This window comes from Stegodyphus dumicola, chromosome 4, assembly GCF_044657685.1.
Source record: "Stegodyphus dumicola isolate Sdum_Otavi_A_Nest chromosome 4, ASM4465768v1".
NCBI lineage: Eukaryota > Metazoa > Arthropoda > Arachnida > Araneae > Eresidae > Stegodyphus > Stegodyphus dumicola.
In genome coordinates this window covers 224845746-224858943 of record NC_140771.1, presented here as the reverse complement: position 1 = coordinate 224858943, position 13198 = coordinate 224845746, and the positions used below count along the sequence as shown (strand labels likewise).

General features: G+C 32.6%; 1 protein-coding gene across 4 annotated transcripts in view; it reads left to right on the top strand.

Annotated features, from left to right (window-relative positions):
- The first annotated feature begins 203 nt into the window (after positions 1-203).
- The window catches only part of O-fut2 (O-fucosyltransferase 2), a 34778-nt gene continuing 21783 nt past the window's right edge, over positions 204-13198 (top strand). Inside the window, exons 1-4 of one of the 4 annotated variants that reach the window (XM_085816032.1) lie at positions 214-600; positions 736-841; positions 4070-4332; positions 11935-11967. In XM_085816032.1, the coding sequence (XP_085672158.1) occupies positions 4128-4332; positions 11935-11967 (238 nt within the window). In that variant the 5' untranslated portion in view covers positions 214-600; positions 736-841; positions 4070-4127. Of the gene's footprint in view, positions 842-4069; positions 4333-11934; positions 11968-13198 lie in introns of all 4 variants that reach the window. The other 3 variants (XM_085816030.1, XM_085816031.1, XM_035355018.2) reach the window with 3 other exon arrangements.

The following is a 13198-nucleotide window of genomic DNA, read 5'->3' as shown; positions in this document are numbered from 1 at the left end:
TAATTCAAACCAAGGCCAACGAGATATCTAGTTGGCTTTGTTCAAACTCGCCTGACGAGTTCCCGCTTTTCCCCTCCCGCAGACCCGAAGCTCTTGCGACGTGAAGTTTTTCGCAAGTGTTTCCGCTCTCGTGTTAACACCACATGACCATTGATGCTTTTCAAAATTCATGATGTAACCCCTCCAAATTGATTCTGGGCCTTATTCGACAACAAATTACTAAATTAAGTCCTTCAGTGTTTTTTTACCTTTTTTCACTGTGGAAGTCAGGTACTCTTTTTGTTAAAATAACATTTTGGCACTAAATTTACCTCTTTGCGGAACCCTCTTTTTGGCGATAAAGATAATTCTTTGACGATGTGGGGAATAAAGGCTACATGCCTAAGAGTCCCGTAATAGAACCCTTCCTTGGTCCTTGGTCCTCAGTGGCTACGCTGATGTACACTGGTGAAATATGCATCCCGTTTTTTCGACATGCCAACATTGTCAGTTTCATCATCAGGCAAAAAGACGAAACAGCAAAGTGGACTTTTCAAATTTGTCTATTTGTTTGAATTGTATACAAACATGAGAAGAGAAAATGATTGTAACAGCTTTAAAGTACATTAAAAATTACTAATATCAAAATATTTGTTTGATTTTGCCTATATTATACTTTCTGTAGTTTAACGTATTTACTTTTTTTTCCAATGATTTTTCATTTTTTAATTTTTATATCGTCTTTGCTTTTATTAGCAAAATATGGTTTTTGTGATTCAGATTCTTGCTATGTAGAGGGAAGTAGTATAGAATGCGATTCTGCACATTCGAAGCCGGTAATAACAAAACATCGGAATAAAAGGTAATGCTTTGTTATATTTTATTGGCAATAAAGCTATATTTTGTGGCCCTGTGTAAAGGCAAAGAATATGTATAGACATTCTTTGGTAAAGGCCATCGCTGGCCTGTGTTCAGGATATCTTGTCAGAAGTCATTAACCATACGTTAAATTAAAGATTCTGTTTCTTTGTATAGCATGAAGGAGATCAGACCCTTTAAAAAACTGCCCATGGATTCAGCTATTAGTATTTCTGGTAATAGATGCATTTCCCAGTAAAGCCTTACTTTATTTAAGTGTGAAACATGGGGATAAATTAGTTTTACCATTTTATTTATTTTTTGAACTCTCTTCATGTCAATGGTTGCACTACTTCACATAGTCTCTTTGCCTCATTGTTCCAATGTATTATTCTTTTATAATATAACTTCTGAAAACAAATGGTAATTTTAGTAAAATTTTAGAACTGTAGATGTGTCTTATCTAAATAAATAAAACCAACTAATTTCTATCTGACACACTAAGCAATTTAAAATCTTATGATTATGTGAATGGAGTTCCTGAATAATTTTATACTCATGTTTTTCATCTGCACATGACTAATCATTTATATTAGTATTAAAATGATATAAATATTTTTTTAATATCAAATTTTAAAATTATATAAATATTTCTTTGAAAAATATTTAGAAACATAGTAATACTCATGTATCTGCATGTAATTTGTCCTGAAATATACTCCAGATAATAATGATCGTTACATGTAGTAAGATATTCATGTAGTTCCCATGCTTTCATGTAGTTTATGGTTTTCCGTATAAATAGAATATGGCAGCGACACGGATTGCCTGTTTTTTGTCATTGTGCGTTACTTCATGAATAATTTTCAAAGCGTTGCATATAATCAGAAAGTGCTAAAATTTCTATTTACAGAAGCTGTAATAAAATGTTGCTAACGAGAGTAAGGAGATTACTATAAGCAGTATAAAAGGAAATTAAATGAGAAAGTATGTGTAAGTGTGGGAAGGAAGAAGTCAGTCTCCAGTTGACATTTTTATAGCTGTCCAGAGGAAAGGGTGAGCTGAGAAAAGTGTGATTTTGAGAAGTGAGCTGTAACTTGAGAATGCATATGAGATTATAAAATAGTTATTTTCAATTTCTATTTTTATCCCATTATTATGTTTATCATGAGAATATAGTATTTAGCTGTTAAAAGTATAGTTTAGGGTACCCCTTTGCGATTTTTGGCGGTACATGGATACCGATTTTGTTCAATTCTTTGACTCGTTATTTTGGCTTGCGAAGCGGCAATTTTTCCGCCAAAAATCGCTGCTACACAAAGCCAAAATAACAAGACAAACAATTGCACAAATTTCCATTGCACACTTCCTTTACTTTGTCCATGTACACATCGATATATTTTCACTTAAAAAGTCAAAGGAGCACCAAATTCTACAATATAGGCAAACAAAAAATACATAATCTCAATGAAATACATTTTAAACTAAACAATAAAATAACATTAAAAAGGAAAAACATGTTATACATTTAAGTACTACCAAAACCAAATATTCACTTACCATAATTTTCAAGTTCGCTTCGTACACTCAGAGCCACGTAAAAATCAAAATATCAATCATACTCAAATGACTTTTTTCAAACCAGGTACTCTTTCTGATCGAATGCTTCACATAGTGACCATCTGAACCTTTCTTCCTACAAACCCATTCAAATCCATCTAAACGGTTTTTACGTTCGACTAGACGCATATCCTTCCTACATACAGGACACATAATGGCTACTAAATAAACCTTCATTTACACACCAGCCAATTAAAGCTCTTTTCCCCTTTCGTTCCAAATCGTACAGAAACTTTGAATTACAAATTAATCTTACTACATTCGGCCATTCTACAGTCTAAAGAATCAAACCAACACACACACACACACACACACACACAAAAAAAAAAAAAAAAACGCTTATAAAACATCCCATGATTCAGAATTTCCCAGAATCATGTGCCTGATTACATCACAATAGGGTTTCCATAACATTCAACTACTCAGGCTACTATAAATGAAACAACAACTTGGAGATAAATGAACAACAACTTCGCCATAATACAAGGGGTACCTTAAAGTCTACTCTACCCTATTTAGCTTTTTTCAAAGGCTGTTTGCTACTTGATGCCATTGTTAAATCTCAAAGTGCCATTTTTCCTACATTATGAACTATATATGAGGGGGTATGACTATATTTATATAAATATTTGTGAAACATTTCTTTGTTAAATGCTGTCTTAACACATAATTATGTATATATGTATTATCGCACCAACCTTAAAAGATGGCTACCATCGAACCAGCAGAATTGTTTGGGATTCCATGAAAGTTGTACCATTCGTTCTTGCAGGACTCTGAGCCAAACTTCTCTTTGCAATTCGTATAATAATATGTTCATCAGTCTCTCTGAACAATCCACCACATAGCCACTGCTGTGGAAGTTTTTGACCCACTTCGTAAAAAGGCTTTTGTCAATTTTTACTATTTTGCTAGGCTTTCTAATTTTACTAGAAGCTCTGTTTAGAATGACACTATAAGTACAAACTTCCCTCATTGTGTATGTATTATTCTTTTGTTGACTATATCTAGTTGTTGTGTTTCAAATTCAACAGATGTTAATTTGTCAAGCTGTAAATGAAGCTAAGTGCATCATATATGTGATTTTAGAGCTCTCAAAATCTTTTTTTTTTTTTTTTTTCAAAATGCAAGGAAAAGTATGGCAACCACATAGTAACTTATGTAATATAATACATATAGTATAATATAATAATTTATGTAATACATAGGTAATTCATGTCCTTGTACATAAGAACAAAAGCTATCTTATCAAAAATCACTTGGGGTTGCATCAAATAAAAATGAAGATGTTATATCTTGTAATTTCATGCTTATCCATAATTGGTGCTTAATCAGACTGCTTTGCAAAAGTTTCACAATCAATGGGGGAATATGTAAGTATATATAATTAAAAAAATAAATGAAAAACTTAATACTGCAGTATTTTGTTTGCAAGAATTAAACGAAATCGGAAAAAAAGAAAGTATTCAGATCTTAAAACCAGTTAAGTAAATTTTATAGTTTTTATTTTTTTAAATGTCATTTTTTTATGGTTTGAAATTAAATTATATATATTGTTATATCTTTTTTAAACAATTTTATTTTGCTTTATTGGTGCATTCGTTTTTGAAAGGTATCTCCTGTATGAAGTGAATCCTGGTGAAGGATTTAATCTCAGAAGAGATGTTTATATGCGAATGGCTGTGCTGGTGAAAAGATTAAATGAAGAAGATTTGTTGAACACATGGGTACTAGTTCTTCCACCATGGGGGCCTTTATACCACTGGAAGACAAAAGATATTGGCTTCCAGGAACAAATAAAATGGTCAAATTTCTTTGACATTCCCAGTCTTGCCAAATATGTGCCTGTAATGGAACTAGATGACTTCTTGGATGGTATTTATTTACATTATAATTGACTGAAGCAATATATTAATTTCATAGATTTGAGATTATAATTTAATCTGCATTTTATGTATTTTGAAGGTTTGTAGTACATTTTGCTAACTAGGATAGTTGTATTTTTCACAAATTTTAAATGTCTATATGCCAACTTTTTTCATATCAGCTTATTCTAGGATTCATCTTATAAATGGGTTTTTATGCTTGTCCTTTTTTTTTTCCTCTTCTTTGTATTTTGCTTTATTTATTTCTCCCAGACTCTCTTTGAATATATGTCAATAATTCACCAATCTTTAAAAGATTATTCTCGTCAGAGCTTATAATATTCATGTAAAGAGATAAATACCGTAATTTCCAGAAGAAACGCCGCGGCGTTTACGTGTTTAAAACTTAAATTTTCAGCGGGTGCGGCGTTTAGGTGCACTAAAAATAAAATATTTCCTATGATGGTCATTGTACATAGTTTGGATGGCCTTGTCATTGTGCACAGACTGGTGCTGTTCCCACACAAAAGACCACTCAGTTGCTTTTTGCGAACATTATTTTCTTTACATTCTTTCCCTTGAACGGACCTACATGCCTTATTCACCCTAAACGAGATCTCAGAACAATAACATTCTTCCCCCTTTCAAATCAACATTCTCATCAGTTTGAATAGTCTCTCTCCTCTGCCATTCGATGAATCTTCCAGGACCCATCCTCTCCCCACCCCTGCCTTTCTGCCTCTCAATGAGGAACTCTGACGTATTTCCCCTTCAGCATGAATGGATTTTTCTTGGCATTCTGCCAGATACAGATCCCATCAGTTTGGGTACAAGTACTTGTTAGATAGTTTTTAAGTAAGAAGGGAGCGGAAATTTTTTGAAAATATCCCTAAATGGCACAGAAGCTATGCTGGTAGTTTTAAGCTTAATGTAATTTCACGTGCTAAACAAATTGGAAATCGAGCAGCAGCTCAAGAGTTTGAAGTGGACAACAGATGTATTCGACGTTGGAGAACTGAAAAAAAACTTCTTAAAAATATGCCACAACAGAAATGAGCCAAAAGAAGTGGTACTGTAAGGTGGCCAAATCTAGAGAACGACCTTGCAAACTGGATAAAGGAGCAACAAGGAAAGGGAATGGCAATTTCGACTGTAAAAATTCGCTTACAAGCAAAATTTATAGCAAAACGAATGAACATAAATGATTTCAAAGGAGGTATAGTAGATTTATGAAAAGAAAAAATATTTCTATGCGTACTAGAACAACAGTCGGGCAACAATTACCAATGGACTGGCAGGATAAAAAGTCATCTTTTCTAAAATATATGACAGCTATTATTGACAAAAAAAAATTATTCGGTCACAGATAATAAATATGGATGAAACGCCGTTAGCTTTCGACTCTCCTGCAAACAAAACTGTTGATGAAACTGGTGAAAAAACTGTATCTGTGTTTATGACGGGACATGAAAGAATGTAATTTACATGTGTGTTAGCTTGAGCCGCAAACGGTCACAAGCTAACGCCAATAATCATTTTTAAACGAAAGACTGTTCCGAAGGGAGATTTTCCTAATGACGTAATTATTTGTGCAAACGAGAATGGCTAGATTTGCGAAACAATTATGCATGAGTGGCTACAAAAAGTTTGGCAGTGTCGTATGGGATCTTTTTTCCAACCAAAGGGTATTTATTGATAATGGATTCCATGTGTGCTCATTTCTTTGAGTCAGTGAAAACCAGATGTCAAAAATTGTCTACGACCGAAGCAATAGTTCCTGGTGATTTGACAAAATCTTACAACCGTTAGATTTGTCAGGTAATAAATCCTTCAAAGCTGAAGTCCGAAAGCGGTGGGAGTGTTGGATGAGTGAAGGATTGCATACTTAAACCAAAAGCGGTAAAATGCGTAGAGCATCTTATGAAGAAATTGCAAAGTGGGCAGGAAGTGCATGGAAATTGGTAGAAACATCGTCAATAATAACAGGGTTCAAAAAAGCTGAAATTATATCTTTAGATAAAGAACTGTAAACCAAGAGGATGAATGCGACGATCTGGAAGACTTAGAATTCAGATAGTGAAGAATAAGATTTTGATGGCTTCATATGATGTATAGCAGTGGCGTAGCTAGGGTGGGGCAAGGGGGACATCTGTCCCCGATCGCAGAATACAAGGGGCGCCAAACTGATGCTACGAAATTTTTTAATGAAATGTTTTCCATTCTTGCCACATAGAAAGGGGCGCAAATTCTTCAGTTGTCCCCGGGCTCTAGGAACTCTAGCTACGCCCCTGATGTATAGTTTGCTGTAATTCATAAGGAAAATTTAAAATTTCCTTTTGTCATCCAAATTTAATATTTCGTTGTCGCAACATTTTTTATAATATAGTCTGAGTATTATAAATATGGACTTCTTTAGTGGGTAAATATAAGTATATACGTGAAGGTAAATATATTTTCCACATTTCTTACCTTTAATTTATTTATGAGTTATGGTTTCATTTCATGCATTTTTCTTAACTGGTATGTCATATGTCAGGACTTAGGTTGAGTTTTTGCATCTATACGGCCCACGATGATGTCACGCGCAATTTAATCTATTGCGGCGTTTCTGTGTAATTTTAATTTTTTTCTCGCCATTTTTCTCGAGTGCAGCGTTTGCGCTGATGCGGCCTTTCTTCCGGAAATTACGGTAATACTGTATAAAACACTGAAAATGACAGTGTTAAAAATGCATAAACATCGGTAAAAATATATTTAAGGGTGCTCCTTGGCAAAAATTGGCGATTGGCCAGAAAGGCACAATTTCAAGATGGCTGCTATACAAAAACAAAATAACAAGTCAAAAAATTGCACAGATGCGGTGCCCATGTACACATCAATCTATTTTCACTTAAAAAAAAAAAAAAAATCAAAGAATTGCACAAACTCGGTATTGCACACTTACTTGACTTTGTCCATGTATACACACATCTTATTTTCACTTAAACATCAAGGGAGCACCCAGTTCTACACTACAGCCAAACAAAAAATATATAATCTCAATATGTATTTTAAATCAAACAATGAAAAGGAAATACATCTTATCATATCTACGCATTACACAAAAGAAATATCCATTTACCTTATTTAGAAATTTCTATGTATCCAGTCTGTGGCACATAAAATCCCTTAACAGTATCTAAAAACTTCCCTCAAACCATGTGTCCCTTTCTAATGGAATGCCGTATATGGTGAGCATTTGAACATTTCTTGCAACAAACCCATTCAAAGCCAACTGAATGATCTTTGTGTTTGATCATACATATTTCTTCGTACAAACAGGTCACTTATAATTCCATTGAATTACATCCAACAAAGTTTCTTTTCCTCAGCCACTTCAGAAAAAAACACCTTCTGCTCTGTTTCATTCTATACCACCAAGCACCCACTTTACCACTGGTGGCCGTTTTACGATGCGAAGCACACATCACGCGACGTACTTAGTAACTGACATCCAACAAATATTTTCCCATCAATCAAATTTACCACAATCACGGAACCTATCTCATCATAACAGGGTTTCTATAATATTCAACTACTCAGGTTACCATAAATGAAACAACAACGTGGCAATAAGTGAAACAGCAACTTTAGCAATAATCCAAGGGGCAGCCTAAAATATAGGCTAACCTACACATCAAACCAGAGGATTGCGGACTTGTTTGGAACATTTGGGAAAACCAGTAATAGTAATTTTCTGGGTAGCATTTGTGGGTCAGATTAATATTATGAGTTAAAAAATAAGTTTATATGACATAAAATTGAATAATACTTAATAATACATATTGCTATTTTGGAAGGAAACCAGCATAACTCAAAATTATAGTTGTTCTCTTATGTCATAATCGAAATGAAATATGGTATACTTTTATGTCGAAGGGCGTCACAAAAAGTAATTCGCATATCTGGCTGCTAGAGGAGAGTTATAGTTGGTTAAATCTTTGCTTAAATAATCTTTATTTAAACCCTTTGTAGCACGGTGTGCCCGGTGTCGGTACACCTAAAAATTTCCTTCTGTACGCACAGAAAAATTGGATGAAAAAGGATTTAAAGGTTACTCTGAACCTTCTTTATTTATAGTAGATGGTAGCTTAACTCAAACCAGTCCATATATTTTAGTCATGTTTAGTTTTTCAAGACCCTCATTTATCAAAGGAATCTTCCATATTTTTTTTAGGGTATAAAAGAAATTGTTTGAAAAGAAATTTCTGTGTTATTTTTTTGGTTGTATGATAATCTTCTTATTCTATATTAGTCTTAAATTTTGATCTTGAAATCTTACCTAAAGTCGAACGGCGAACCCGAGGGCACACCAAGACTCTAGGACAACTGAGAAACTGTTTTCTTTGTTTCTCCGCATGTCATTGGTCAGTTCATTGACAACAGAAGGTGGGTCCACATTTGTGTTTCATTTCCTGTTTTTCTCTTTCTCACTCTTTTTTTTTTTTTTGAGGGGAAGTGTGGTTATTAACTAACAAATTGTTGCGGTGATTTTCTGAAGGTCAAGTGTAATTTAAAATTTTATCAGTTAGCCGTTTGGTTTTTCACTAAAGCAGTTCTCTTTTTCTCTTTCGCTTTTGTTCAAAGGTTCACTAGCACTACGTTTAGTAGTTTTGAGTTGTAGACGTTTATTTAATTTTATTTTACAGTTTATAATTTCTAATTCTAAATATAATACTATTAGTTTATTTTTTCGGATTTTTAATTATTTTCCGGATTGGAGAGGGCTGACCATTTCTGAAGCACTGAAAGTGCTACACGAATTGCTTCAGATAGTCAATCTGATATGGATCTCGGTACATGTGCAAAACACAATATTGGGTTGTGCCACTTTCTTCGAAAAGTACCACCATGAAAAAATAGACTAAAGTGTCAGTATGAAATGTAAATAATGTAGATATCATATACCCAAGTTACGTTTTTTTCCCACTCATACGCATGTAATCATCATATAAGCCAAAAAGACCCTTTTAGGGAGGGGTAGAGTAGCAGGTCTCCCCGTGGTACACCGTAGGTAATGCTAAATCTGCTACGGTATTCAGAATCTAATGTTTTTTAATTGTAGGCAAAATCTCTTACTCTTTTACGCGCTTCCCAGCAATGCTCGTTTCAGCACTCTTTTCGAAGCTCTATTCAATTAGTGTGCCCGCTCCAGGCACACCCACAGAATTAAATTGATAAGTGCTAGCTTCACAAAATTTTACTTGTGTACTCCTGTAGGCCTAATCAGACTGCCTACCCCCCCCCCCTTTTTTTTTTTTTTTTTTATGGAAATTCCAATTTTAAAAAGTAGCATGCTGGAAAGGGTTAAGTATTATCGCAACCACCTTAGTAGAAATTGCAAATTCTGGCAACCTTGTACATAACAGTTCTTTAGGTAACTATATCAATTGTAAATTGCAATCTGAATATTGACTGGATCACCTTTTCTTTCTTTAAAAAATTCACCAAGCTGAGCCAAGGTGTTTGCACTAGTACATAAGTACCAATAATCATGTTGGTTTTTCTCTGAACTAGTGATTTTCAAGTTGTGCCAGTTTTCTTTCAAAGTAGTGATATAGACACATAACATAAATTTCTCCAGAATCATGAAATTATATAAATTTTTCATTAATTACGTAAAATGTTAAGAAATGATTTTGATAAAGTAAAAAAAAAAAAAAAAAAAGCAGCTGTCATAGATTCTGCAGGAAATAAAACTGATAAGTGATGAGGGAAGATTTCCATATTAGCACTAGCTTCTTAGTAGAAGCTGCCAAATTTTTTAAATGCTACAAACTATAGCAATCATGCACATAAAAATGCTTCAGTTATAATATGCTATGTCACCTTTTTTTTTAATTCCAGGTTTCATTTTTTTATAATCAAACTGATATATTTTTTGTTTTGCACTCGGTCTTGAAATATGCCCTCTTCCTGCAATGGAGGATATTGCTGCTGGGATACAGTAATTTGCAGCAAAATTGTTATGTCTGAAAATTTTGCGTGTTTTAATACCTTTTAAAACTTGAACCTCTGATTCCACTTATCACATGGTGAGAGACAAATTTAACTAAAAAATTATAATATAATCTTTTCACCTTCATATATCATATCGCCATTCTTATAAACATTCGTATAATGGTAGTGCAATTTAACTTTTAGGTTAGCGTTGTGAGTAACCTATGCAAAGGAAAAATCAATGACCCCAACTTCAGTTAAACTCCATGTTCTTAAAAGCCTCCCGGCTCAAACAAATGGAGGGACATGACAGACCACAGCATATTACAAGATAAGATAAATACACAAATACAATTAAATTTTAAACACACATTTATTAAATTCTTGAATACATTATATTATTAGTAAATACTTGGTTAACTGATCAGTATCCCCTACCACATATTTTTACTATGAAAATATCGCATCTATTACACAAATTTCAGCTTACAACAATTAAAAGTTAACATTTTTTTTTTTTTTTTTTTTTTTCAAATTAAGTAGGTGTAACAAAATTTAATCCTCCAAATAACAGGTTCTCTTTAATTAGAAAGTAACATTTTTCTAGCTCACAAAATTCAGTAGGTGAAACAAATTTTAATCCTCCTAAAACTGGCATTCACTTGAAGTTATAAATAACTTGTCAATTTTACTAACTGTAATATTTAATTTATATAAGTAATAACAATATACAGGTAGATAAATCATTATTAACTGTTCTGCATTCAGGAAGACTAAGAGAGAGAGAGAGAGAGAAAATATACTTAAAAATTTCACTCACAGATGGAAAACAGCTTTTCCTCATAGCAAGATCCTTAGTGTCCAATCCACATGGAAATGAGCCAAACCCATTTTTCTTTCTGTGACAACCCTTTCTGAAGCGTTTAAAAATCATTAGGAATCACGAGTGGAAATTACAGTCTAATAATTCTTCAAAGAGCCAGGAATCGCTTTATCTGTCCATTAGGTGGGAACCAATAGTCCAATTTAGAAGTCCAATTTAGAATCCCAATTACCTAAACTTAGTACACCCCCAACTGTCTTGAAGTAACAAAATTGCAACTTTAACAAAGGGACAGGAAGATGATTTCCGTTTCACACGCCATGAATTAAAAGGGCAACACACCACCCTACTGCCTCCATTGTTAATAAAAAGGCCATAAACCAATCAACCAGATGTGTTTCCTTGCAACCGTCTTTCGCCTTTGTTACAATTCCTACTCAAGAATAACGAGTTAAATAAAACCTTAAGAGCTTAATACTTTTTTCCAGATTAAAGTACACATGAATACAAATAAAAACATTAGAATAATAAAACACATATCGCAAAATATTGAATGTTGAAATTCGCGAAAATTGAAATTCGCGAATATTGAAATTCGCGACATAACAAAATTGCTAGAGGGAAAAATTTTAATCTGTTCTTAAGTGATTGTTACAAAATTTAAAAAAAAAAAAAAAAAGCACTCTGCTTGTATATACGTTTATTTCTGGATAAATATCTAATTAAAATATAAGATATGTATGTAATATTATATATATAATTAATACATTTTGCAATTGTAATTCATTGTTGTTTTTTTTTTTTCTACAGTTGATAAACTATGCCAGGATGTTGTGCTAATATGTAAATACCAGTTTCACTTGTGCAAATTAAAAAGATGTTTGGAATAATAAAGATATGTATCAGATTGAAATTTGAAATTTTCTTTGTAACTGGGGATAGATTTCTAAGCAGATTAAAGAAACAATGATTGGTATTTAAACTGATACATTCATAAATTTGAAATTCTGTACAACTTTTAAGAATTTTTCTTCTGAAACATTAAGATCATCTGGTCTAGATGTTTATGAACATTTTAGTAAAAAAGTTGAAAAAGATTTTCTTAAAGAATATCTTATGTATGAGAACATTTAAACCAAGATGAAAACAGATTTACCTCTAAGCAGTTTTTTCAACTGATATTGAAAAAGCAGTTTTATTGATGTATATTCAAATGCTGATACTATTAAAATATTAAAAAGCATTGCCATTAGAAATTGTTTGTCTGCATGATCAATTTCTGGTCCTTAACAAATAAAGTATTATTTAAGATTCACAGTATCAGGGGAAAAATTCAAGGATTTAGCAGTTTTGATGATGGGCATGAAATACTTAATAATATTTCTTTTGATGACATAATTAAAAAATTGCTGAAGTGAAAATATTATTCAAAAGTTTAAAACAAATAAATAATTATATTCTGTTTTAGCATTTCTTTTGTGTTTTTAAATTATAATGTGTACAATAATTATAAAAAAGTTGTCTAGAAATTAAGTTATTTTTTCTTGTATTGTATTTTTATATAAATTTTGAACTTTTATAATTTCACATTATAAATAATAGATATATACTATTTCGTTTATATGAAATTCTATTTTGATTGTTTTTCACCTTAAATAATATTTGTAAACAGAAATAAATAAAGGCACTTACAATTTTAAAGCTACCACCCTAATGCGATTTGTTGACATTCATATTCATATCAAAAATCAATCGATAAGCCTACTTAAAAGCTGGTTTTTATTTTTGTGTTTGGATGAAATTTTGTGATGATTGCTTTAACATTGGATTCAAAATAGTTGCTCCTTTTAGAAATTTTGCTGCAAAATACTGTGTTCCTGCAGAAATTTTACTGCATTTTCTTCCATGGTGACAAATTTCACAAGAGGCTATTTTAAAATTGAGTTTAAGGCAGAAAATATTACAATTGGTCTCTAAAAACGGTTGAAACTTGAAACCTAACAAAATAAAGGCTTTATGAATACGTCACTGTTACATGACTGAAGGTTTGTTATGAGCATGGTTGCCTGAAGAA